This window comes from Arabidopsis thaliana, chromosome 2, assembly GCF_000001735.4.
Source record: "Arabidopsis thaliana chromosome 2, partial sequence".
NCBI classification, from domain to species: Eukaryota; Viridiplantae; Streptophyta; class Magnoliopsida; order Brassicales; family Brassicaceae; genus Arabidopsis; species Arabidopsis thaliana.
The window spans coordinates 11,066,330-11,089,035 of record NC_003071.7 but is presented as its reverse complement, the minus strand read 5'-3'; the positions used below and the strand labels follow the sequence as shown (position 1 = coordinate 11,089,035).

At 36.1% G+C, this 22,706-nt stretch overlaps 7 protein-coding genes and 1 pseudogene across 12 annotated transcripts; 3 read left to right on the top strand and 5 right to left on the bottom strand.

Moving 5' to 3' along the window:
* Positions 1 to 1,034: 1,034 nt before the first annotated feature.
* PDF1.3 (plant defensin 1.3) lies at positions 1,035 to 1,756 on the bottom strand. The gene is made up of 2 exons (NM_128160.3): positions 1,562 to 1,756; positions 1,035 to 1,459 (listed from the first exon to the last, which is right to left on the bottom strand). Exons 1-2 carry the CDS (start codon positions 1,623 to 1,625, stop codon positions 1,281 to 1,283), a joined length of 243 nt encoding a protein of 80 aa, NP_180171.1. The 5' UTR covers positions 1,626 to 1,756; the 3' UTR covers positions 1,035 to 1,280.
* Positions 1,757 to 3,653: 1,897 nt separating this feature from the next.
* BRIZ2 (zinc finger (C3HC4-type RING finger) family protein) lies at positions 3,654 to 7,880 on the bottom strand. 3 transcript variants are annotated; one of them, NM_001036342.3, is made up of 13 exons: positions 7,703 to 7,880; positions 6,469 to 6,694; positions 6,252 to 6,367; positions 5,939 to 6,047; positions 5,723 to 5,846; positions 5,466 to 5,563; positions 5,271 to 5,377; positions 4,929 to 5,175; positions 4,744 to 4,797; positions 4,461 to 4,604; positions 4,290 to 4,354; positions 4,142 to 4,196; positions 3,686 to 4,054 (listed from the first exon to the last, which is right to left on the bottom strand). In NM_001036342.3, the coding sequence occupies exons 2-13, from the start codon at positions 6,631 to 6,633 to the stop codon at positions 3,899 to 3,901; spliced, it is 1,440 nt and encodes a 479-aa protein (NP_001031419.1). In that variant the 5' UTR covers positions 6,634 to 6,694; positions 7,703 to 7,880; the 3' UTR covers positions 3,686 to 3,898. The 3 variants fall into 3 exon arrangements, with proteins under 3 accessions (NP_001323647.1, NP_001031419.1, NP_180170.2); NM_001336033.1 differs by lacking the exon at positions 7,703 to 7,880 and having other exon boundaries at positions 3,654 to 4,054; positions 6,469 to 7,318; NM_128159.2 differs by lacking the exon at positions 4,744 to 4,797 and having other exon boundaries at positions 3,706 to 4,054; positions 7,703 to 7,734.
* Positions 7,881 to 8,329: 449 nt separating this feature from the next.
* On the bottom strand, positions 8,330 to 8,450 carry AT2G25990 (uncharacterized protein). Its single transcript, NM_001349585.1, has one exon. The coding sequence runs from the start codon at positions 8,427 to 8,429 to the stop codon at positions 8,370 to 8,372; it is 60 nt and encodes a 19-aa protein (NP_001336501.1). The 5' UTR covers positions 8,430 to 8,450; the 3' UTR covers positions 8,330 to 8,369.
* Positions 8,451 to 9,067: 617 nt separating this feature from the next.
* AT2G25980 (Mannose-binding lectin superfamily protein) lies at positions 9,068 to 11,598 on the top strand. Of its 2 annotated transcripts, none has more exons than NM_001336032.1 (5): positions 9,068 to 9,158; positions 9,405 to 9,591; positions 9,896 to 10,339; positions 10,522 to 10,977; positions 11,067 to 11,598. In NM_001336032.1, exons 3-5 carry the CDS (start codon positions 10,013 to 10,015, stop codon positions 11,316 to 11,318), a joined length of 1,035 nt encoding a protein of 344 aa, NP_001325173.1. In that variant the 5' UTR covers positions 9,068 to 9,158; positions 9,405 to 9,591; positions 9,896 to 10,012; the 3' UTR covers positions 11,319 to 11,598. The 2 variants fall into 2 exon arrangements, with proteins under 2 accessions (NP_001325173.1, NP_180168.1); NM_128157.4 differs by having other exon boundaries at positions 9,388 to 9,591.
* A 252-nt stretch (positions 11,599 to 11,850) lies between these two features.
* Positions 11,851 to 12,219, bottom strand: AT2G25975 (annotated as a pseudogene; the record flags this gene model as incomplete). Its single annotated transcript has 1 exon — positions 11,851 to 12,219.
* A 1,111-nt stretch (positions 12,220 to 13,330) lies between these two features.
* Positions 13,331 to 17,414, top strand: AT2G25970 (KH domain-containing protein). The gene is made up of 6 exons (NM_128156.3): positions 13,331 to 13,765; positions 13,860 to 14,143; positions 14,233 to 14,334; positions 14,407 to 14,478; positions 14,564 to 14,683; positions 16,206 to 17,414. The coding sequence occupies exons 1-6, from the start codon at positions 13,432 to 13,434 to the stop codon at positions 17,190 to 17,192; spliced, it is 1,899 nt and encodes a 632-aa protein (NP_180167.1). The 5' UTR covers positions 13,331 to 13,431; the 3' UTR covers positions 17,193 to 17,414.
* Positions 17,415 to 17,748: 334 nt separating this feature from the next.
* On the top strand, positions 17,749 to 18,397 carry AT2G25964 (uncharacterized protein; the record flags this gene model as incomplete). Its single annotated transcript, NM_001124915.1, has 1 exon — positions 17,749 to 18,397. One exon carries the CDS (start codon positions 17,749 to 17,751, stop codon positions 17,899 to 17,901), a length of 153 nt encoding a protein of 50 aa, NP_001118387.1. The 3' UTR covers positions 17,902 to 18,397.
* AT2G25950 (PITH domain protein (DUF1000)) lies at positions 18,375 to 20,475 on the bottom strand. Of its 2 annotated transcripts, NM_128155.3 has the most exons (9): positions 20,218 to 20,456; positions 19,849 to 19,929; positions 19,630 to 19,679; positions 19,366 to 19,443; positions 19,198 to 19,255; positions 19,062 to 19,111; positions 18,776 to 18,884; positions 18,634 to 18,695; positions 18,375 to 18,554 (listed from the first exon to the last, which is right to left on the bottom strand). In NM_128155.3, the coding sequence occupies exons 1-9, from the start codon at positions 20,299 to 20,301 to the stop codon at positions 18,512 to 18,514; spliced, it is 615 nt and encodes a 204-aa protein (NP_565614.1). In that variant the 5' UTR covers positions 20,302 to 20,456; the 3' UTR covers positions 18,375 to 18,511. The 2 variants fall into 2 exon arrangements, with proteins under 2 accessions (NP_565614.1, NP_001323743.1); NM_001336031.1 differs by having other exon boundaries at positions 18,375 to 18,695; positions 20,218 to 20,475.
* Positions 20,476 to 22,706: the final 2,231 nt, after the last annotated feature.

The window sequence follows — 22,706 nt, the reverse complement described above, 5'->3', positions numbered from 1 at the left end:
TTCTCTCTCAATATCTAATGTAACCTAAGCGGCTGCTTTGGCTTTGCATGGGCGGCTGGTTAATCTGACTTGGACAAGATGCAAGAAATAAGATCTTAACCAAGCCAATAGTTACACAAGTATATTAAATTCAGAGATTTTCACAGTTAGGAAAAGTGTAGTTGGTAGTCTGACCTTCGTCGAATAAATACCTTGATAGTAATAGTGTAAGCTATTTCATAATTTGTGCAAAATTTTTGAAAGGTGAAAACTATATATATGAACAAGATAAAACTAAGCGGTCAAAATTTTCCGATTTGAGCATCACCCCTAGACATACAACATAAGGGACTATCGACATGGTTTGGTTGATCTCAAGAGCAGCATCGTTCAACCAAGTTTTCAGAATAAGAAACTGCATGCTGTCGAAGTTTCCCATTTACATTTTACCAGGAAACACCTATAATCGAAAATTGGATGATTCATCAATCTCTTGCGCCGGTGGTAAATTTTCAAACTAGCTAAGTTGCTATGTATAAACAAACCATTGTTGGTCGTGGCTATGAATTTAGGGTACATAGGCAAAATGCTATATATATATATATATATATATATATATATATATATTGTGAGTAGTTCTTAGTTATGGAAATTCAAACAAATATGGATCCGATGAAACAGTCGTATGTAGTATAAATACTATTCGGAGACATGAAACAAACTGTTATCGATGCCTGATGTATGTAATGCTCGTCCCATTGTCCCATATATAACATTCTCGTCACTTCCGTTTGAGATTTAATTCTCTTATCTTTATCATTTTTATTCAATCTTTTTATATATTTTTCTTGCTTCATCCCAAATTCCCAATCATGTTTTTATATGCATTTTATGTTTGCTATTATTGTTACTTGCTAGCAAGACAATATTAGAACATATGCTATAAAAAGGTAATTTAAATCTCTAGTTTCTTACCGTATATATAATTCAAAGTCTCAATTAATATTTCATTTGTCAAGCTTGAATTTGGTAGTCTGATCAAACAATAAATTGGGGTTTAGTTTCACCTAATGATCTAACGTGACAAATATTGATAGAAGAAGAAAAAACTTCGTACATAATTCTTTTATTTTTATTATAAAACCAAAGCAAACGAAAAAAAGAAAACAACAACAAAGCAAACGAAACACTAAAACATAAACATGCATGTCATAATAAAGTCACTCATAGAATGACAAAGACTTATTTTATGTAAAATACACACCATGAAGCACCAAGTATAATTGGTAGTCATTGGTAGCTTAACATGGGAAGTAACAGATACACTTGTGAGCTGGGAAGACATAGTTGCAAGATCCATGTTTTGCCCCCTCAAGGTTAATGCACTGATTCTTGCACGCATTGCTGTTTCCGCAAACTCCTGACCAAGTACCACTTGGCTTCTCGCACAACTTCTGTGCTTCCACCATTATCGGTGCTTCTGCATTCATATATAAATATCTTGTTAATTACCAATAAATCTAAAGAGGAAAATTCAGAATTTATTTTTTCATGCATATAATATTATAAGATCATTACTCACCAAAAGCAGCAAAGAGAACAAGAGCAGCGAAGAGGAAAGTGATGATGGCAGCAGACTTAGCCATGATTATATTACTTTCAGTTTCCAATTAATGTATGTTTGTATGTATTTGTGTGTAGTGTGAAGATATAAGCACAATATCAACCTCTATTTATAGTGAACTGGTGAAGAGTTAGTCTTTTACATGTCAAGTAGATATTAAATCGTAAATAGCTAATGATAGAAGATAAGATGTTGACTAATCAATAGTTGATGGCTGGTTTCTCCGCCACTTATCTTTACATATGAAAGGCTGCCTGATCTATCTAATGTAAGCTAAGCGGGCGGTTGTGTTGGCTTTGAGAAAGTGCTACATTGTTCGATATGTTCACATGGGCTGATGATTCATTTTTCTTTTCTAAGAATGTAAATATCATTAATCAGTGTACGTTTACAGATTTTACAGATTGCAAAACCAGTTTTAAAGGTCCAAAGTAAACATGAAAGCAAAAACAACTCAAACTTCAGTGCATCGACAAAACTTTAAGCTATGAATCTTATCGGTGTCGAGATGCAATGATAACGATTTTGAAAAACCGGGAAACTGGAAAAACCGTGATATACATAGCCCATAAAGGAAAAGCAACATGAATGTCTTGGTTATATAACTTCGCTAAACGGAAGCTCTTTCACAAGCTGCCTGAGGGATTCAAAACCTTCACTCCAAATGATATTCAATGCCCTACGCATTGCCTAGCATTCGTGGCTCATCCAACTAAACCGAGATCAAGCACAACTTCTCGATTTAAACATTGGTGAATGGCGGACAATGCCGAGTCCGCCTCCTTACTATGTCGAAGCCAGACATCATTCGGTCTTTGTGAATGGTTCCATCTACTGGTTCGAAGTACTTAATGGTTACAAGATTCTATCTTTGGATCTTCACACTGAACAGTTCCATGATGTGTCCCAAGACCGCGCGCATTACCTACACCTGGCCGCTAGTCAACCTTGAAGATCTTCTAGCCATGGTTAGTGGCAGTGCTGAACTTTCTGATTGGAAATTAGCCATATGGACATTGATACACAAGAAGAGACATGGACCAAAACTTACTCAATGCGTTTATTCCCTGGATATCTTTGCCCCAACTATGTGACGATGAAGTGCATTCCACTTACAAGCCTTATCCTCCAGGGGAGGTGGTACAGATGTATTAAAAGGACCCTCTCATATATGTTTCCTTTAACTTAGTTTAAGAACACAATTTTTTTGTTCATGCACAAATAATTAGTTTAAGAGTTTAATGCGTAGAGTAATCCAACACAAAGCGTGAAAATATGTAACATAGGATAATTTTATTTTATTTTGCTTTTAAATAAAAAAATAGCGCATAATTATGTGATTGCATAATCATAAAATATATATTTTTTAATCGTAGTTACAAATTATTAAAAATTGCATGAACATAATACGGATACCCAATAATTCTACATGACATATTTGAAAGGTTGTTGTTAGAAGAGAAAAAAAAAAAAAAAAAAAAAAAGGACATAGTTGAAGGGTTGTACCGCATGATAATACTTACGACTTACAAGTGGCAATGAAGCAACGTGGTAGCAAACGAGGCCCATGGTCATGTGGCCCCCGGATGCGTAGATCAACACGAACATAACATAGCACCACCAATGACAAATAGAACAACGAATGGAAAACAAAAGCATTTTTCGCTTCAAGCCAAGTGTTTTATGTGAGAGTCCAATTATGTCTTTCTTTCAGATGGTGTCTACTCTCTTTATAGCTTGCACCTTCTTCTTGTGATCTTGTGTGTTAGTAGACACCATCTGAAAGAGATAATGGACTTCTAATTCCAAATTGGTACAATATGGGTTTCAGTCATTTAACTTGGATTAACTTTCAAACCCATAGAATTTGTTTATCATAAGTATCATTGACTCTTGAAATTAGTGCTTCAAATGTAAAACTATAACTAACCGGTCTAGTGACATGAAAAATAATTGAATTTGATTATAAACGAAAAGAGGAAATTAGAAGATAAAGCCATAAGATGGGGTAAAGTCTTATGAAACCTCCAACGGTATGCATAGTGATGGCATTACCGTCAAGTAACTACGATTTTTAATATTGATATCAACCAATTGTATTATATACACCAAGAGGGTAACGGCTATAGTTCTATCAGGTTTGATACAACAACTACCAAACGTTTCTCTCAGATTCTCATCATAGCACACATTATAACACGAATGAATTGTTAGATCTAGACATTCTAAGCAGTTAGATTGCTTGAACTTTAGTCGACTAGTCTAAGCGAGATTTGGTAGAGTTTGAATCTTGATCTAACCCTTTCTTCTGTTACTCTTCTTTTTATTTGCATGTATAACATTCCCTGCCCCAGAAGAAGAGGTATTGGTGGTCGAGACAGTGGCGTCCTGGACCTCTTTCGTCTCTGAGACTTCACTCTCACCATCCATTTGGGCCATTAGGTTTCCAAGCTGAGAGTGTGAATAACCGATTTAGTAGGTGTTTTATTATATAACCAACAAAGCAGGGGGTTGTATTGTCTATAGATGTTTCTTTACCTGTTCTTCTAAGCCCTGAATCTTTTCATCCTTTGCCCGAACTGCCTTCTTCTCCCTAAATCAAAGATCAATGAGAAATGGAGCATGGTCTCACAAGCTAGCGAATATGCACAATTTCCCATGACGAGATTTGCTAGATAGATAATACCTTTCTTTCATTTCTGTAATCTTGGTGCTCCATACGTCCTTATTTTTCACAAGATTTTCGTTCAACTACACATGAGAAAACAACAAGTCAATAATACTCTACAGAAATGTAAGTAGATGTAAATATGCCATCAAGAAAAACTTTTAAAACGAAAGCTAGATAGAGACTCACATCTTCAAGAAATTGCTTCTCTTTGACACATCTGTCAAACCTGGTTTGCAGCTTCTGCAGTCTCTGGCTTATTGCCTTGCTCGCAGCTTCTGAGATTTTCTGTTCCGTTTCCTCTTTGACATTTTGTAGCAACTTTTCAAAATACTAATGGGCGAGGAAAAGATAAAAAGAAAACCAAGAAAAAAAATTAACACTTAAATAAAGTGAAGCAGACAATGAAAACCTCAAGAGACTGGTAGTTATCGAGACAACAAAAGGCTAACAGGACAGGGTAGGTGCTTACTTGTTTTTGATTCTCTAGTTGTGCCTGGAGAAGTTCGTTGTACTCACTAATGATCTGTGTTTTGGAAAAGAAAAACGATGAGGCACTAAATTTACTTAAGAATGTTGCTGAAATTTGACAAAAGTGATCAGGTCGACACAAAAATTGAACACGAGGATTATGAAAATATGAAACTGAAGCACTACCATGTCCACTTTGCTGTTCAGGAGAGCATCAGTCATTCCACTGTCAGAATATTCACAGCTTCCACAACCATCCTTGCTCAGACTTCCATGAGAATTCAACTCCACTAGCTTGCCATCAGTTTTGGATTGAATAAGCCGGTGAACATAATTGTCACCAGCATAATCCCAAACACGTTGTGTTTCAAGCTCAAGTGAATAGCAATGCTCTGTCTCCTCCCAGTGCCTTCTGGCATGTCCTTCCTTGTACCTACCATAAGTATTTAACAAAGAGAAATGGTTAACCTGGGACAGATGAGAAGGAGACATGTCTCTAATGCTAATTGCAGGAAATGCAGTACATACCTTCCGCAGCCAACAACCCCACAGATAACACACATCCAGAGATTCTCCGTTGTTTGGCAAACACAACATACTGAATTTTCAGGTTGCTGTTGGCAATATCGACAAACCTGAAAATAAAAAACAACACCCATAAAGATATGTAAAGAAAAACTGAATATTTTCTTTGAAAGAGCATGAAAATGACAAGAATCTTACTGGGCAAGAAGAATCTGGCCAATTAGAAATACATGAGCAATGGAAGGAATGATTGCACATGGTTGTGAGAATGCCACCTGTGTCTTGGTCCAATCTCTCTGAAACATGAGCATATATTAATATACCGACCAAACATAGTCAATATATGACACCAGAGATACTGTCAATCTTAATATCAATACCTATGCCTACACTTTCTAGAGCTAGACTAAGCCATATTTCTGCATATATTTTAATAATTCAGGTTAAGAATTTACCAAGACACACTGGGCAAGTAGGTTGCTCTATTGGGCCAGCAGCAGAAGGCTGTGTATGGTCAATGGATCCACTATAACCGGTAAACTGAACATCAAGAGCAAAAAGCAGGCGACAGACATCTTCCTGCACAGAGTTGGCAAGCAGCTAATCAATTACCAAGATACAGTTCAACGTAAATATACATCTGACATAGGTTGACTCAAACAAAACCATACGTCCAGAGAGTTGAACTGTTTCCCTCTGAAATGCTGGAAGAATGTATCGGTAGATTCCTGACTATCAAACCTTATCAAAATGCTGTATCTATTTTCAATGTCATCATTCCTGTGAAGATCAAAAGCCAGAAGCAAACTAATTAATCATCTCCCCATTCAAAGTATACATTTCAGAACGAAATAGAACATAGCTTTTGATGATAAATTTATCAATGTCTTTAGTCTCCTATCCTACCAGAACTAGAAGGATTTCATAATCGAGCAAACGAATGATCTCTACCGTGTCAGTAAGAGAATCTGAAATTTCTTTTACCTGACGGTTCGCATATCCAGTATGTGCTGAATGAAGGAGCCGCAGAACTGGCAAAAATCTGCATATGTCATGTGGTTGGGCACCCCAAGAACGCAAACGAGAGGGTTCCTTCCAATCTAAAACAAAATTATTCCAGATTCAAACATATAATTCCAGTGAAAAAAAGAAATCGATGCAATCAAGCGGAAGAATGAATCATAGAGGAGAGGAATATTACAGGGAGATTCGAGGAGGAGGAAGAAGAAGATGACGAAACAGCATTGTCGGAAATTAGATGCATGACACCGCGAGTCTCGCCGATTCTAGGGTTTCCAGAGGAAAAATGAACTGTCTGAATCATATCGGAGAGAGAGGATTCACCGGAAACGCTTGCCGAGTTCATGACTGTTCACTTACTTGCTTCGACGAGCCTTTTTTCTCCAGAAAACAAAAGATGTGATCCACTGCACATGAAATAATAAGACGAATCAGTTAATGAGGATGGAAAGTAATACAGCAGAGAATTTAGTACATAATGAAGAACATCTATAAAAAACAATGTTCCCTCTAACAAAGAAACAATGCTCAAGCAGCAAAATTTGAATTCAACCAAACAGATCATCAAACCTACGCATACCCAAAACCCTTATTTGATTTTCAATTCATATAAAACACAACGAACCTGTTTCTATCAAGATATCACCTTATTTCGTATTTTAATTCATATAAAATACAACAAACCTATTTCTAGCAAGAGACAGACAATAAGTATCTCGAGTTTATTTAGAAGCAAATTAAACTAAAGCAACCAAAGCTTGAATTCTGAGCTTAATAATGCTGCTAAACGAAGCAAAGCTTTTTTGAACAGAGATAATTCGACAAACAAAGTATCAAGACACAAGTAATAAACAAATTCATCTAAGATTCACAAGAAAACAGAAACTTGATCTCTAATATCTCATCACAAGTGAGAGCTTTCATAACCAACACAGACACGGAATCAACAAGTAGTACAGAGAGTATCTAAAATCCAGTATCAATAATTATTAGCTTGTATCTGTAATGCTCCCGATTAGATTGTATCTCTTGAATTAACGTTTATAAACATTAGAGAACACACACTTAGCTCCATACATAAACACCAAGCAGCATATATCCAAAAATAAACAGACACAAGTAATTACAAGCTCTACCAAAAACAAACTCTACATATTCTGTGAGGCATTTCATCAAACACATGGTTGGCATCAAAGGAAGGGAGAGAGAAAATAGCAAACAAGTGAAATTTGGACAAACCCACAAGCTGAAATCAAAGGAAGCATATGCAGAATCACAATTAAAAGAATAGCAAAGAACAAAGCGATGAAGTTGCATCAACACTGAGAGAACAAAATCGACGAGACTATCACATGAACGAAAATTTCAGAGAGAACTTATTCTAATCAACGGATTCCTATTCTAATAGAACTTACCAGAAGTAGGAGTCGAGAGAGAGCTTCGTCGCCGAGAGAGAACAAAATCGACGTGTGAGAGAGAAGAGAAGAAAACCGATGTGTAATTGTTTAGTTGAAGATGTTGAGTTGGTAAAAAAACCCAGCCCAGCCCGAATCTGAATTGAGCCCGCCCACCAGAAGCCCAAATTAAAAAAAAAACTGATGTGTATCGGATTTAATAGTAGGTAGACCTGAAAAAAAAAAACGATAGATACTGGGCCTGTGGATACCGGAACTTTTATACTTGAGTTTTTTTTTGTTTTTTTTTGGGGTATTTATATGTATTGATTTTCATACATGTTCATCTAAAATTTTCTATATATTCATCTAAACTCTGTTAATTTTTTTAAAACTTATATAAAATAATATATATATATATATATATATATGACGGAAAAATATAATCACAAAACAATGTTCATAAATTACAAACTTCCTAAATTACAAACATTAACTATAACAAGATAATTTGTAACCAAATAAATAGCACAATTGCACCATTTTTCTGAAGAAACTTGGTCCAACGGAAATACGAAATAATCAATCATCCAAAGTTCCAAACTAAAAGTAAGCTTGCATTCTAGTTATATTTTTTAGCCATAGGAGTATCAGAAAGAAGGAACAACTCGATATCATGTGTTGTACATTAGCATCGTGTTGAACCCTTGGTCCTCGGTTTCAATTTCTCTCTTTGCGAACCGGCCATTAACTTGCGGTCTCATCTCTGCTAAACGTTTAGCTTTTATTGTCACTGCTAAACGTTTGTTTTGGATTATTGTTTGTATAGTTGTTCTATACTCGTGTCTATCATAAACATTAAAATCAAGACTAATACCAAAACACAAATCAATATACTAATTTGGAAAAAAAAATCAGTTAAGATCGTCAACGAACGACTCTCGATGAGAAAAATTTATGAGAGGTGTGTTGAGAGACGTGCCTTCTTAATTAAGTGATTCGTCCGAGATGAGATCTCTACAAGATCTGAAGAACCTCTCATTGACTTTCATATCTTCTACAATTTATATACATGTTTTGGACTAAAAAAGCTATCTATATATATATAGCCTATATAGGTGAAGTTTGTATAGTAATGGCGAGAACATGGTTCAGTATTAGCCATTATTAGTAAACTGACACTAATAATGTTAAAATATCGTCCTATACTCGTGTCTAACTGCATGTCTATCATGTACATTAAGATCAAGACTAATATAAAACTCACAAATCAATATACTACTTAAGAAAAAGAAAAAAATCTGGTTCTTTTTTATTCATGCACACACATAGTATAAGTTAAAAAATGACCATATTAATTTGTAAACTGACCAATCGTGTATATAAAAGGACACCTTCTCTACCTACTTATATATTATACATCATTTCTCTACATTGTTCACCAGCTCTCTCCATCTCTCTACTCCAAGCATAAGAGGTAATCTCTCAATAGTTTGAAACAACCTTTTGTAAAACGTATTGTAACTTACTTAAAATTGTAGAACGTGAGAAATATCTTAAATGTTTAAAGTCTTCCTTTTTCACCCAAGAACTGAAAATGATTTTGCATATATATTTTCTCAAGTGGGTATAATGGATATAAAGAAATTATACAATGACTAAGGAACAAAATAAAATCTCTTTTATTGAATAATGATTTGAATCAGTTCTCGATGGCCCAAAGGTTGGAGGCAAAAGGCGGAAAGGGAGGGAATCAATGGGATGATGGAGCCGACCATGAAAATGTAACAAAGATACATGTACGAGGTGGTCTTGAAGGAATCCAATTCATCAAGTTTGAGTATGTCAAAGCTGGACAAACAGTTGTTGGACCAATTCATGGTGTCTCGGGTAAAGGTTTCACACAAACGGTAAGCATGTTAAATATAGAACTACCTGAACTCTTTTTTTTTGAAGATATAAGGTTGTATCCTGGATTGAATGTTTAGAAAATTTGAACACAGAAACTAATCGGTTGTGAAGGTGATATGATGTTAATAGCTAGATGTACATGTATATCCTTACTATATATATCAGAACTTTTTAGTTGGTCAACTTTTAATGATCGGTGCTTAAATTTTATTAATTAATCGAGTCTCCATAATTGTTTTAAATTATCCCCCACAGCTTATATATTACTGATCAAGTTTTAATATTCTTTTTTTTTTCTTACAGTTTGAGATTAATCATCTCAATGGCGAACATGTGGTGTCAGTAAAAGGTTGCTATGATAACATATCCGGTGTGATCCAAGCACTTCAATTCGAAACCAATCAAAGGAGTTCTGAAGTCATGGGATACGATGACACTGGCACTAAGTTTACACTTGAAATCAGTGGAAACAAAATCACTGGGTTCCATGGATCTGCTGACGCAAACCTAAAATCTCTTGGAGCTTATTTCACACCACCTCCTCCTATTAAACAGGAATACCAAGGTGGTACTGGAGGCAGCCCATGGGACCATGGTATTTACACCGGCATAAGAAAAGTCTATGTTACATTTAGTCCCGTTAGCATATCGCATATCAAGGTCGACTACGACAAAGATGGAAAAGTGGAAACGCGTCAAGACGGGGACATGCTTGGAGAAAATAGGGTCCAAGGACAACCAAACGAGGTTCTAGTTTTAACACTCCTTACTTCTTATTATTTTAGTTTTTTTTGGTAAAATGCTAAATCTTTAATAGAAAGGAATATGTCAAGAGTAAATCATATATGGGAAGAATCATAAACCATTCGTTAACCCTTCAATTTTTTAAAATATATAAATTGAAGGATCCCTTTATTTGTTTTTTGCAGTTTGTAGTGGACTATCCATATGAATATATTACATCAATAGAAGTGACCTGTGACAAAGTCTCTGGCAATACAAACCGAGTTAGGTCGTTGAGTTTCAAGACATCAAAAGACAGAACATCTCCTACATATGGACGTAAGAGCGAGCGAACTTTCGTGTTTGAGAGCAAAGGTAGGGCTCTTGTTGGGCTCCATGGAAGGTGTTGTTGGGCTATTGATGCTCTAGGTGCACATTTTGGTGCGCCTCCTATTCCTCCACCTCCTCCCACGGAGAAACTACAAGGATCAGGTGGTGACGGAGGAGAATCATGGGACGATGGAGCTTTCGACGGTGTGAGAAAGATATACGTGGGACAAGGTGAGAATGGTATCGCATCTGTCAAGTTTGTGTATGACAAGAACAACCAGTTGGTACTAGGAGAAGAGCATGGAAAGCATACTTTGCTTGGATACGAAGAGGTGATTAATTATACTATACTTCGTTGCTATTTTCTTAAACTATAACTATAAAGTTGTGTTATTGTTATTCTGATGAACCGCTTTCACAGTTCGAGTTGGACTATCCGAGTGAATACATCACAGCGGTAGAGGGTTATTATGATAAAGTGTTTGGTAGTGAATCTTCAGTAATAGTCATGCTTAAGTTCAAGACCAATAAACGAACCTCCCCGCCTTATGGAATGGATGCTGGCGTTAGCTTCATACTCGGGAAGGAAGGTCACAAAGTGGTAGGGTTCCATGGAAAAGCTAGTCCCGAGCTCTATCAGATTGGGGTCACTGTTGCCCCAATCACCAAGTGACGACGTCCTTGAACTTTATTCTCAAATCAAGTTTGATCATGCATATTTGTTAAGGCGCCTCTCTCGTATTGTCTCCACCACTTTTCTACGTGTTTTGTTTTCTCCGATGTTTTACTTTGAAAAATCTATTTCAATCAAGCAATATCGTGTAATAAAAGCAAGGTTCTCGAACCTGCGGGTAAACTTTTTATTTTGAATAATTTATTTTCAATCAAGCATTCTTTTGACTTTTTGCTTTAACCAAATGTCTCTAGTTTCAAAAAAGATTAAGAACTCAAAGATATAAGAATTACTTTCTTATTAAGCTTACTTTCTTATTAAGCTTAGGAAAATTACTCAAAACGTAAACAATCTCAAAGTCTTAATTTCTCTAAACTCATATAGTCAACCACAGCTTGGGACTCATATATATAGAGATTAATAAACCAAAACATACTAGGATTAGCATTAGATAACTCCTAACATATATCTTTAGATATCTCCTAAAGATTTAACATAATCCTTCTTATTCTTTAATGACTTATTGCTCAAGTCATTTCAAACTTACTCCAACATTCTCCCCTTTAAGCTTGAAAACTTCTTTTGACACCTCTTGTACTCCAATGAGATCTCTCATCTCCAAGAACTTGATCTTCCCAAGCGCCTTTGTTAGTATGTAAGCCTTTTGTCGAACTCCGAGAACATGTTCTACTTCAACTTGACCATTCTCAACACACTCCCGTATGAAATGATATCTTCGATGGATGTGTTTGCTTCTCCCGTGAAACACCGGGTTCTTTGTGAGAGCTATAGCAGATTTGTTATCAACTCGAATCTTTACTCTCTCACACATTGTACCTATGACTTCAGCAAGAAGTATTAATATGATTAAGAACACTTAGGATTTAAGAATAACTCTCTTACTAAGCTTAGGAAACTTACTCAAAACCTAAACAATCTCTAAGTCTTAATCTCTTTAAAACTCATATGGTCCACCACAACCTGGGACTAATATATATAGAGATTAATAAACCAAAATATACTAGGATTAGCATTAGATAACTCCTAACATATATCTTTAGATATTTCCTATAGATTTAACATAATCCTTCTTATTCTTTAATGACTTATTGCTCAAGTCATTTCAAACTTATTCCAACAACGTCAAGTTTCTATGTTTGATGTATCTTTCGCTTTGTTACAAGGAATACAAAACAAATGTTTTGAATATGTTTAATCCCTACAGCACGGGGTGATGTTTTTTCGAAGTAACATTAGTTAATAAATAAAAACTACGGTTGAAGTATCATATTCGGTAATATAATTTGTATGTATCTTTATTTTAAAATTTTAAATGTGGTTGGCTAATATTGATGTATGATATTACATGTTGTTAACATCACTGTAGATCTCTTTGATTAGCGTAGGCTAATCGTGATTTTGGCTGACTGGGGTTGTCGGAGCCCCTGTTAGTTTCGTGATTTGGTTTCCATTGGTCTGGATTAATTTTGACTGGTTTTGGAAAAGGTGCGTTGGTCATCGGTCGATACAACCAATAATCTGAAATAATTGTAAAAAAGAAAGTCTATTGTGAAAGTAAGGAAACAAAAATCACCAAAAGCCAGGAGAACTTGAGAAAAAAAAAAGAACATATTTAAAATTTGATGGAGAAGATCAAGAGAATCCGATGAGAAAAAAAAAAGAACATACTTAAAACTTGATGGAGAAGATCAAGAGAATCCGACCTGAAACACAGTAAAAAGAGAAGAATTCAACAACATCATGATAAACTTTTCAATCCACAACCAAGCCAAAATCACCATCATCATTATTATTCAAAAATGAATATAAAACTAAATTAAATCACAACCACGTAGTAATTAAGCGATTTTTTTCTTAAAAAAAAACATAATTATGTAGAGAGAGAAAAAAGTTACATAGTTAACAAAAGTAAAAATGGAAAAGCGGTAAAAATAAAAAGTAAAAAGGGAAAAATATCTGAATATATATATAACAGCAAGGTTTTTGTCCGCATATATAAATAATCGCGTGTGTGTTCACCTCTCAGTTGTTTTCCTTCTTCTTCCTTATCTCCGCCTCTTTCTAGGGTTTCTCTCAAATCAGCTCTTCAACCATGGCGGACGAATCTCAATACTCATCGGATACTTACTCCAACAAACGCAAATACGAAGAACCAACCGCTCCTCCTCCATCAACTCGCAGACCTACCGGCTTCTCTTCTGGTCCGATCCCATCTGCTTCAGTTGATCCCACCGCACCTACCGGTCTTCCACCTTCTTCTTACAACAGCGTTCCTCCTCCGATGGATGAAATCCAGATTGCTAAACAAAAAGCACAAGAAATCGCTGCTCGTCTTCTTAATAGCGCTGATGCTAAACGTCCTCGTGTTGACAATGGTGCTTCTTATGATTATGGTGACAACAAAGGATTTAGCTCATATCCCTCTGGTTCGTTCTTTAAAATCTCTTTTAACTTCTTTTGTTTATGGAATTTAGGGTTTGGAATTGAAAACTTACTGATTGTGATTTGATCTTGATTTAGAGGGTAAGCAGATGTCAGGGACGGTTCCGTCTTCGATACCGGTTTCGTATGGTAGCTTTCAAGGAACTACTAAGAAGATTGATATTCCGAATATGAGAGTTGGTGTTATCATTGGTAAAGGTGGAGAGACTATTAAGTATCTTCAGCTTCAGTCTGGAGCTAAGATTCAGGTTACTAGAGATATGGATGCAGACCCTAATTGTGCTACTAGGACTGTTGACCTAACTGGTACCCCTGATCAGATCTCAAAGGCTGAACAGTTGATCACTGACGTCCTTCAAGAGGTAGTAGTCTTAGTCTTTGTTGCTAATGATAGTGAATTTAGGTGATTGATGTAGATTTACTAATGGTGTGTATGATTATTTTGGTTTAGGCTGAGGCAGGCAATACAGCTGGTTCAGGTGGAGGAGGCGGCCGTAGGATGGGTGGACAAGCAGGGGCTGATCAATTTGTTATGAAAATTCCGAATAACAAGGTACTTAATGCTCTGGAGATTGACCAATTTTTGGTAATATGTGTCTTGTATGTAATATGTAAACTGTTCTAGGTTGGTTTGATAATTGGTAAAGGAGGTGAAACAATCAAATCTATGCAAGCTAAGACTGGAGCTAGAATTCAGGTATGTGTTCTTGTCAATTATGTTTAGGTTCTGTTTGTCTCCAGCTGGTAAAATGTTTATTCATCCCGTGGTTATTTGTCTGCAGGTTATTCCTTTACATTTGCCCCCTGGAGACCCAACGCCAGAACGGACTTTGCAGATTGATGGGATAACCGAACAGATTGAACATGCTAAACAATTAGTTAATGAAATCATCAGTGGCGAGGTATGTTTGATTGTTGTGTTTGTTTATAGATTATGACAGGCTTCTGCTGTGTCTATTTTTATACATGAATTTGATATTGTGTTGTGATTACATTATTTAGTTGTCATTAGCTTTAGGTCTATCTAGTATACGTCATACTCTATTATTCAGATAATAGGTGATGTAGGTTATACTAGTTTCACTTAGTCAATATATTAGCTGCTAAAACCTATATACTCTTCTTATGCCTTCATTTCCTTTGATATTTGCTCCACGATAATTGCATCTGCATTGGATTGCATTGTTCTTCTCTTCCGCTTATTTGCAGGGGAAGGTTCTTTATTTTATTTTAAACCACGTGAAGATATTTTTTGTGATTTTCTTAACTTACAAAAAATATTCCATCTTGATATATCTTACTTTGTTATTGCATTGTAAGATTATATGTTGCTTCTTCTTCCTCTGCTCATGCTCATTTTGTTGCCGCTACCTTCCTACACGAGTTTCATGTTTCTGTTACTATCTTATTGTGGCAGTTTTTATGGGCATTCGCTTATATCTACTTTTCATCTTTTTCAATATCCAATTTACAGTGTGCTTAGCATGATTCTTCATAACTCCCATTGCTACCAAGAAATATTCTTTAGCATATTCACTTTTCAAATGCTATTTTCATAGTAGAAATCTTGTTGTCTATTTTTGGAGTATATATGCAGACATTTTCATCGCTTCTGGTCACAGCCAAGGTGGCCAATCCTACATTGGTTTGGGATGCCTTTGTGAGGCTGCTGACTAGTTTCAGTCCAACCTGCTGTGATAGTGTTTCTAAACTGTTTTATACAATACTGTTTTTGTTACATTGTGTTCATCATTTCTTGGGTCAACATAACTTCCGTTCAGCTAGTACTTCTAGTTTCAATCATCAAGGTACCACCAAAGGTGGGCGACTGACATTTGAAGACCTATTAGCCGTTGTGTTGTGTCAATAATTTGCTAACCGAGTAACTGTTATTATTCTGCCTTGGTACTTTCCCCAATTTTTCTTAAATCCGTTTTTCTTTACCTTCACCATTATATTCTGGTAATATACTTCCATGAGTATTGACATTGTTGAACACTAGACTCTTTAGTTGGTATTAGGTTATTTTGCTGCACAACCCTTTGAGAAAATAGGTTCCATGTGTATATATATGTTGCTTTTGTCTGCAAAAGCTTCTATAGTATTCGTTGTTTTTTCTTGCACCCATTTATCTCGAATAGGGAAAGGGATGGGCTTCTGCAGGAGTAACCCAATAATTTCACCAATCAGTACGGTATGTAGGCATCACCATTACCCTTCTAGAATATGATATGATCTTGGTTGATCCGATTTGGACTGATATTGGTAAATAGCGTATCCTTGTATGCATCTCAATTTAGTCTTTGTTATCCGCTTTATTTGTCTCTGCCTCTGTGTTCTATGTGTTTATATGCTGTGTCATTGTTTTATTTTCCTGTTAAAAAGTGACCTAAGCTATTTATTCTAACGATTTGGTTTATGCAGAACCGTATGAGAAACTCAGCAATGGGTGGAGGCTATCCACAACAAGGTGGTTATCAAGCCCGCCCACCCTCAAGCTGGGCACCACCTGGTGGTCCGCCAGCACAACCTGGTTATGGTGGTTACATGCAACCAGGAGCATATCCAGGTCCACCTCAGTATGGTCAATCACCTTACGGAAGTTACCCTCAACAAACTTCAGCTGGTTACTATGATCAGTCCTCTGTGCCACCATCCCAGCAGAGCGCGCAAGGTGAGTATGATTATTACGGTCAGCAACAGTCTCAGCAACCAAGCAGTGGTGGTAGCTCAGCCCCACCAACAGATACCACAGGGTACAATTACTACCAGCATGCTTCTGGTTATGGCCAAGCTGGTCAGGGATACCAGCAAGATGGGTATGGAGCTTACAATGCCTCGCAGCAATCGGGATATGGTCAAGCTGCTGGGTATGATCAACAGGGTGGTTACGGCAGCACCACTAATCCAAGTCAAGAGGAAGATGCATCTCAAGCCGCTCCACCATCGTCAGCTCAGTCTGGACAGGCTGGGTATGGTACAACTGGTCAACAGCCGCCTGCTCAAGGTAGTACTGGTCAGGCAGGGTATGGAGCTCCTCCAACTTCTCAGGCTGGTTACAGCAGCCAGCCAGCAGCAGCTTACAATTCTGGGTATGGAGCACCACCACCTGCTTCAAAGCCACCGACTTATGGCCAGAGCCAGCAGTCTCCAGGTGCTCCTGGGAGCTATGGTAGTCAGTCTGGGTATGCCCAACCAGCAGCTTCAGGGTATGGACAACCTCCAGCGTATGGGTATGGTCAAGCGCCACAGGGATATGGGTCTTATGGAGGATACACACAACCTGCTGCTGGTGGAGGTTACTCTTCAGACGGGTCTGCTGGAGCCACTGCTGGTGGTGGTGGTGGTACACCAGCTTCACAGAGTGCTGCTCCACCTGCTGGACCGCCCAAAGCATCCCCGAAAAGTTGATATGTGTATGGATAAATTTCTACTGTTATACAAAACATGCTTCCATGCTCTTATCTTTTTCTTGAGGATTTATCAATGTTTGTGTTTCACATTTTAGCTCTTGTCTGTCAACTCTCTTTATATTAAAGATAATGTTACGTTTTAGCCTGTTATTCTTCTTACAATGATTCAAATTCACCAAAATTTTAAATCCGAAAATTATAATTTGCTAAACCCAAAAAAATTATTTCAAAATTTTTGTTTTGCCAATGTCTTTCAGCTATTCTGTATCGGTTAACTCTTTCAGCAATAAGGATTCCGACACGACTGATGTGATTAGGCGTAAGCCAACATTAATTAATAATAAAAGCTCTGAAAGATATCATGTGGGTGTGTTGGACAAATCGCTTTTCTCTCTTCAGTGATTTCACAGATCTGTTCCGACATCAATGGCTTTTTTAGCGTTGATTGGTCGGCTCTACTCCGAAATCGTCTGACTTTCACAGCAGCGATGTTCGGCTCTTACGTCCCGTTTTAATCGGGCTCTCGTTCGGCACCTCCAGCTTTTTCAGTGAAGATGACCGACTCTTTTCCCGACAGCATACGGCTCCATCAGCGGTGTTGGTCGGATTTTAGTTTTACTTTGGCCATAGATGAGTTACTCTCACCTTTTGGTCTTTGTTTTCCCTTCAATAATTTCAGCAATTATGTGTTGGTGATAACGATTTAGGTGCTATGTTGCTTAAACTGTTGATTATCCGACTCATGTTGTTTGAAGCTTGGTTTTACAGGAATTATTATTAATATTTGCAGTTTATAATTGAAGAGAAGAAGAAGATTTCGAAGCATATTACACAATTCCTTTAGCTGCTATATTTCAGTTTGGAGTTTCGATTGTCCTATTTCTGGTGAAAACTCAAAGATTCATGTTTCGATTTTTGTATCGACGGTGACTCTTTCACCAGAATCGAGCTCGTACGGCGGAGGCTGAATCGGAATCCTTTAGGTTACTCATCCCCACGTGTCTGATTTGTATTTCATTACTGACACGTTGCGTTTGGATGGAGACAAGATGCCAACTCTTCTTCAATATAATGTGATCTTGGGCTTTACTTAATCTTGTAAAATTTAAGTGTGGGCTGTGGTTTGTTTTAGCCCATTTATGTATGGTTTGTTCTTTCAATAAAATATGAGACAAAAAAAAAAGATATCATGTGGGTTTAAGCATAGAAACGTTTCCACAAACAAGTCTGTCACTTTATTGGATACATATATTTTTGTTAATATAGGCTAAGGAGAAAAGAGGAGTATGTGAGAAGGCTAAGGAGAAGATGATGTCTTCATTCAACTTGTGAAAAACCACCACCAGTCTCGGCTTTTGTCCTACCAAACAAACAGAGTTTGTAACTGAAGGATATTCACATACGAAAGAAAGAGTAATTTGGTTGAGATTCAGGTTTACTTGTGATCTGAAGGATTTGGTCTAATCTCATATACGATTGTCGCAACAACATCTCTTTTCAACTGTTAAGATCATCAAGGGTAAGACTTAACCAACTAACCATACAATATAATAAATATACAGCATTTGTATGCAAACTTACCTGGGTTGCTTCACCTTTGAACCCGATATAACGTATTTGGGTTGTGTCACCTCCAAAACTCTCAGGGAAATGCAGGGTGATGTTTCCAACACTCTGGAACTTTGAATACCTAATCACATTCCCCACTTTCAATGTATCAGACATCTAACTTTTGACCAGTTGAATCAAAGTCATATATAGTTCAGTGAAGGATAATGCTCGATTCATACAGACTACTTAAGATTCATTACATAAAGTCTGCAGAGTCTATTAAATTCAGTAAATGATATGTGTGTAGCGAAAATACCTGGTCTGGTATTCTAAGACTCCTTGCAAATTTTCAGCTAACTCCCATTCCTTCAAAAGAACTCACAATTGTTTCTGCATTAGTGCAATTGTCTTTGGCATTTAATAAGTAAGTAAAAATAATCACAACGGAATACCTGAACGGCTTGCATACTCTCAGCATCGGAGAAGTCAATCCCTTCACGATTGATAAACCTAGTTTTGAGACAAAAAAAAGCAGCTTTCTGTCTTTCTCTAATGAAGGAACCATATGCAGAATTCACACATGTATACAGGAAAAGTTCTGTAAGGTAGTTTAGACATACACTCTCAACTTAGAAGGACTTGTTCCTTCAGGGCCACCAACAATTGATATGCTCTTGATCTTGACGTCTGATGTAAATCTACAATAATGGGACATCCAAAAAGTAGTAAACAATTTAATAGTAAGAAAACATGGACTGTATCTAGTTCTCCCAAGCTTCTTTCAAGTCAATGATCTGAAATACACTATATTCATATATCCAAACCAATAATATTAGAAGAAAATTGAAGTAACTGGTCGGTAATTAAGCAAATAACAGACATACGGTACAAAAACAAGCAATTCAGGGTCTCCCTCATTGCTCTCCAAATGCTCCTGTAGGCAAGAAAAAAAAAAAGAAAAAAACTATTTACTTAGACATTATCATGCACATAGCTATATATAATTTCACTGCGTATAAACATAGTATTTGAGTAAGGATAGATATAATAAAGGATCATTCAGCAGCCAAGCATAATATTGGTTATGTAAAACATAAAGTTACCCCAGAAGAGTGTAATCGCTGTTCCCACGCTTTGAAGACTGATTTTGCACTTCCCGAAACAGATTCATTCAGAGCTGAAACCTGAAACCAAGTAATATTACTAGTTAAAAAACTTCTCTTGCTTTAAGCATACTAAAACCAGACACTGATTCACACAGAGTAACCTAAATTCTTCTGAAAACCCCAAAATTAAGAACTCATAAGGACTAGATTATCACATTTCTGAATCAACGTATATCAATTAGAATCTAAATTGTTTGGATTCACTAAACTAGTAACATATTAGACGTGGTGATTGAAGATTTAGACATTATTTGAGCAAAACAAACGAAATAGGTAAGTGATTATAGAAAAGAGAGAGAGAGAGACCTTGGAGAGATCAATGTGTTTGTAGAGAGACCAATCGGAAGAACACTCATGATCTTCGCAGTTGTGATCATGCGTACACGACATTTTTCCCAATTCTCGTCGGCTAAACACAAAATCTGGATTTTTCGCCAAGAAATTTCGAGAAACTTAAAAGCGAGCAGTGGAAGAAGAAGGTGGGCATCAAACTATCACAAGGCCGACAAAAAGATATTCCAACTACACGACGACGTATTAGTTTTTGGAAACGCAGCGTTTTTTGTGTTGGTGTTTCTGATAAGCAATCATAAAAATCAATCCCACGCAGCGTTTTGTTCATAATTAATCTTCTTCTTTTTTTCTCTCAATGAAATGTTGATTCTGATTAGTACATTATTAACTTAGAAAAATCATTCTACACATATCCTAAATTTAACATGCATCGTTATAACATCTTTACAACTGTTGATCAAGTTCTTCTCATAATCTTCAAATCAAACCCACATTCGAAAATATGAATATTTGCTAGCTTTTCCAAACAAAAAGTATGTTGAATTTCACATTTTTGGGTTAGTTCGACATATTTTAGAATATACTATAACATAATCTATGTTATCTTCTATCATGCATTGAACGATCTCTACTCTTTTTCTTTTTTTTCTTTTTTAGCACAAACAAACTGAATTTTATTAAGATTAAAAGTCAAACATAAGTTTCTTCTCCTTATCCACCAATGGTAGTAACCATAGACGGTTACAAGCGGAAACTATCAAAGCAATAAGATTCACACATATTTTCAAGGCTGGCCATGAGTACAAGCGAGCCAAATTCATATATTTGCAAGCGTAAATACAATAATTATCTCCAAAGCTTTATCAGCAGAATTAGTCATTCACTTACTCAAAGTGTTAAAGGGCTGAGAGCGCGAACCCTTCTTCCTTCATATCACTTATCTTTAAGCTTTTTTTTGTTTTTGTTTTATAGGGCCAAATCTTTTTCTACGTGTAGCCTAATCGGTCGATATGCATATTCCCTAACTTCCCATTAAACTAAAGGCCAACTATCTCACTTGTGTAGCCTACCCTCGGCCAAAGTGTAGAATCTTTCACCGTCTGGATAAGTGTTTTAGAATCACTATAGAAAATGACTTCCCCAAAATTTGAATTCCCAAATCCCAACACAAGACATAACTCAAAAAGTTTATTTTTAGTTCTTTATATTCAAATTTACCACAATACAAAAATCATTTCTACAAGACTCATTCCGGCAAAAGAAAATATTTCAAAACAAATTTAACTTTCAAATGATTAATGTACATGGCAAGTTACATTACCAATCTCTATTGTGGAAATCAAAATTAATTTGGAATTGATAAGTTTCGAAACTAACTCATTTTTCAGCTAATAAACAAAGATACACGTAACTATAACGATTTAGGGAAAATGATCATTGAGTGAACGAATTTAGTCTGATTGCTTTACAGTGACATTTACGTTACACTACACTAAAAGGCAAAACATATGCATGATTAATGCCCAAAAGCCCAAACTAGTGTCCTTTTTCTTTAACTTTTTCCACAATGAAACGAAACAACATTCATTTTCCTTCTTTTAAAGAGGAATGATCTTATGTTTCCCCAGCCGTGAATTGCCTAGCAATCAATCATATTTCAAAGTTTAAAGATTAAGTGAATTTGCCAAATGCCAAGGACGAAAATTTATTTAGGTAAATGACAAGTGTTTTAGGTTTTTATTAGAAACAAACAAAAATATATTGTTCAAAATTAAGATAGTAATATCACACGTTATTTTATCAAAAATATTTTTGTAAAATTTTAAAATAATTGCATTCAATTCAAGCACAAAACACTTTGTTCATATTCGAAATTATTTAATCAATTTTCACCGTATTTTCGCTTTGAAAGTCAGAAAATCTTCGTAACCTTCCTCTCTCATTCTTTTATGTTCTTGACACGAGTTTGTCTTTTTCCAAAGTTTTTTCATTGAAATATATATTTTTTTTAAAAATCAGAAAAGAATCATGGAAGTAAACTTGTAGAGCCATCATACGACTAAATTGAGATTTTCTGAAATGAGATATAAAAGATCACTGTCTAGCTGCACTTGAAAGAGATAGAGATAATAGAAATGTTTGTCTTGCTTGGACTATTGTAGAAATAGATTTGGAGTTTTCATTTGGAAAAAATATTGATTTCCTCTCGATAATCCTCAAAACAAACTCGTATTGGACATACTAACAGATGATAACCAATGTTATATGTTTTCTTAATGACTAACAACGATATGTCTATTTTAGCTTAGTCAACGGATTCTCGTGTTTCAAATGGTAGTCAACGTTTTCATGTTTTGAATAACCTTGATGTTCAAAATGGTCACAATTTGAAAGTTGACTAGCAGAATCGTAAATGAGTGTTAGAGATTGCATTAACAACTGATAACATCATGTCTATTTTGATCTGGTCAACGAATTTTTATATTTTAAAAATTACTCAA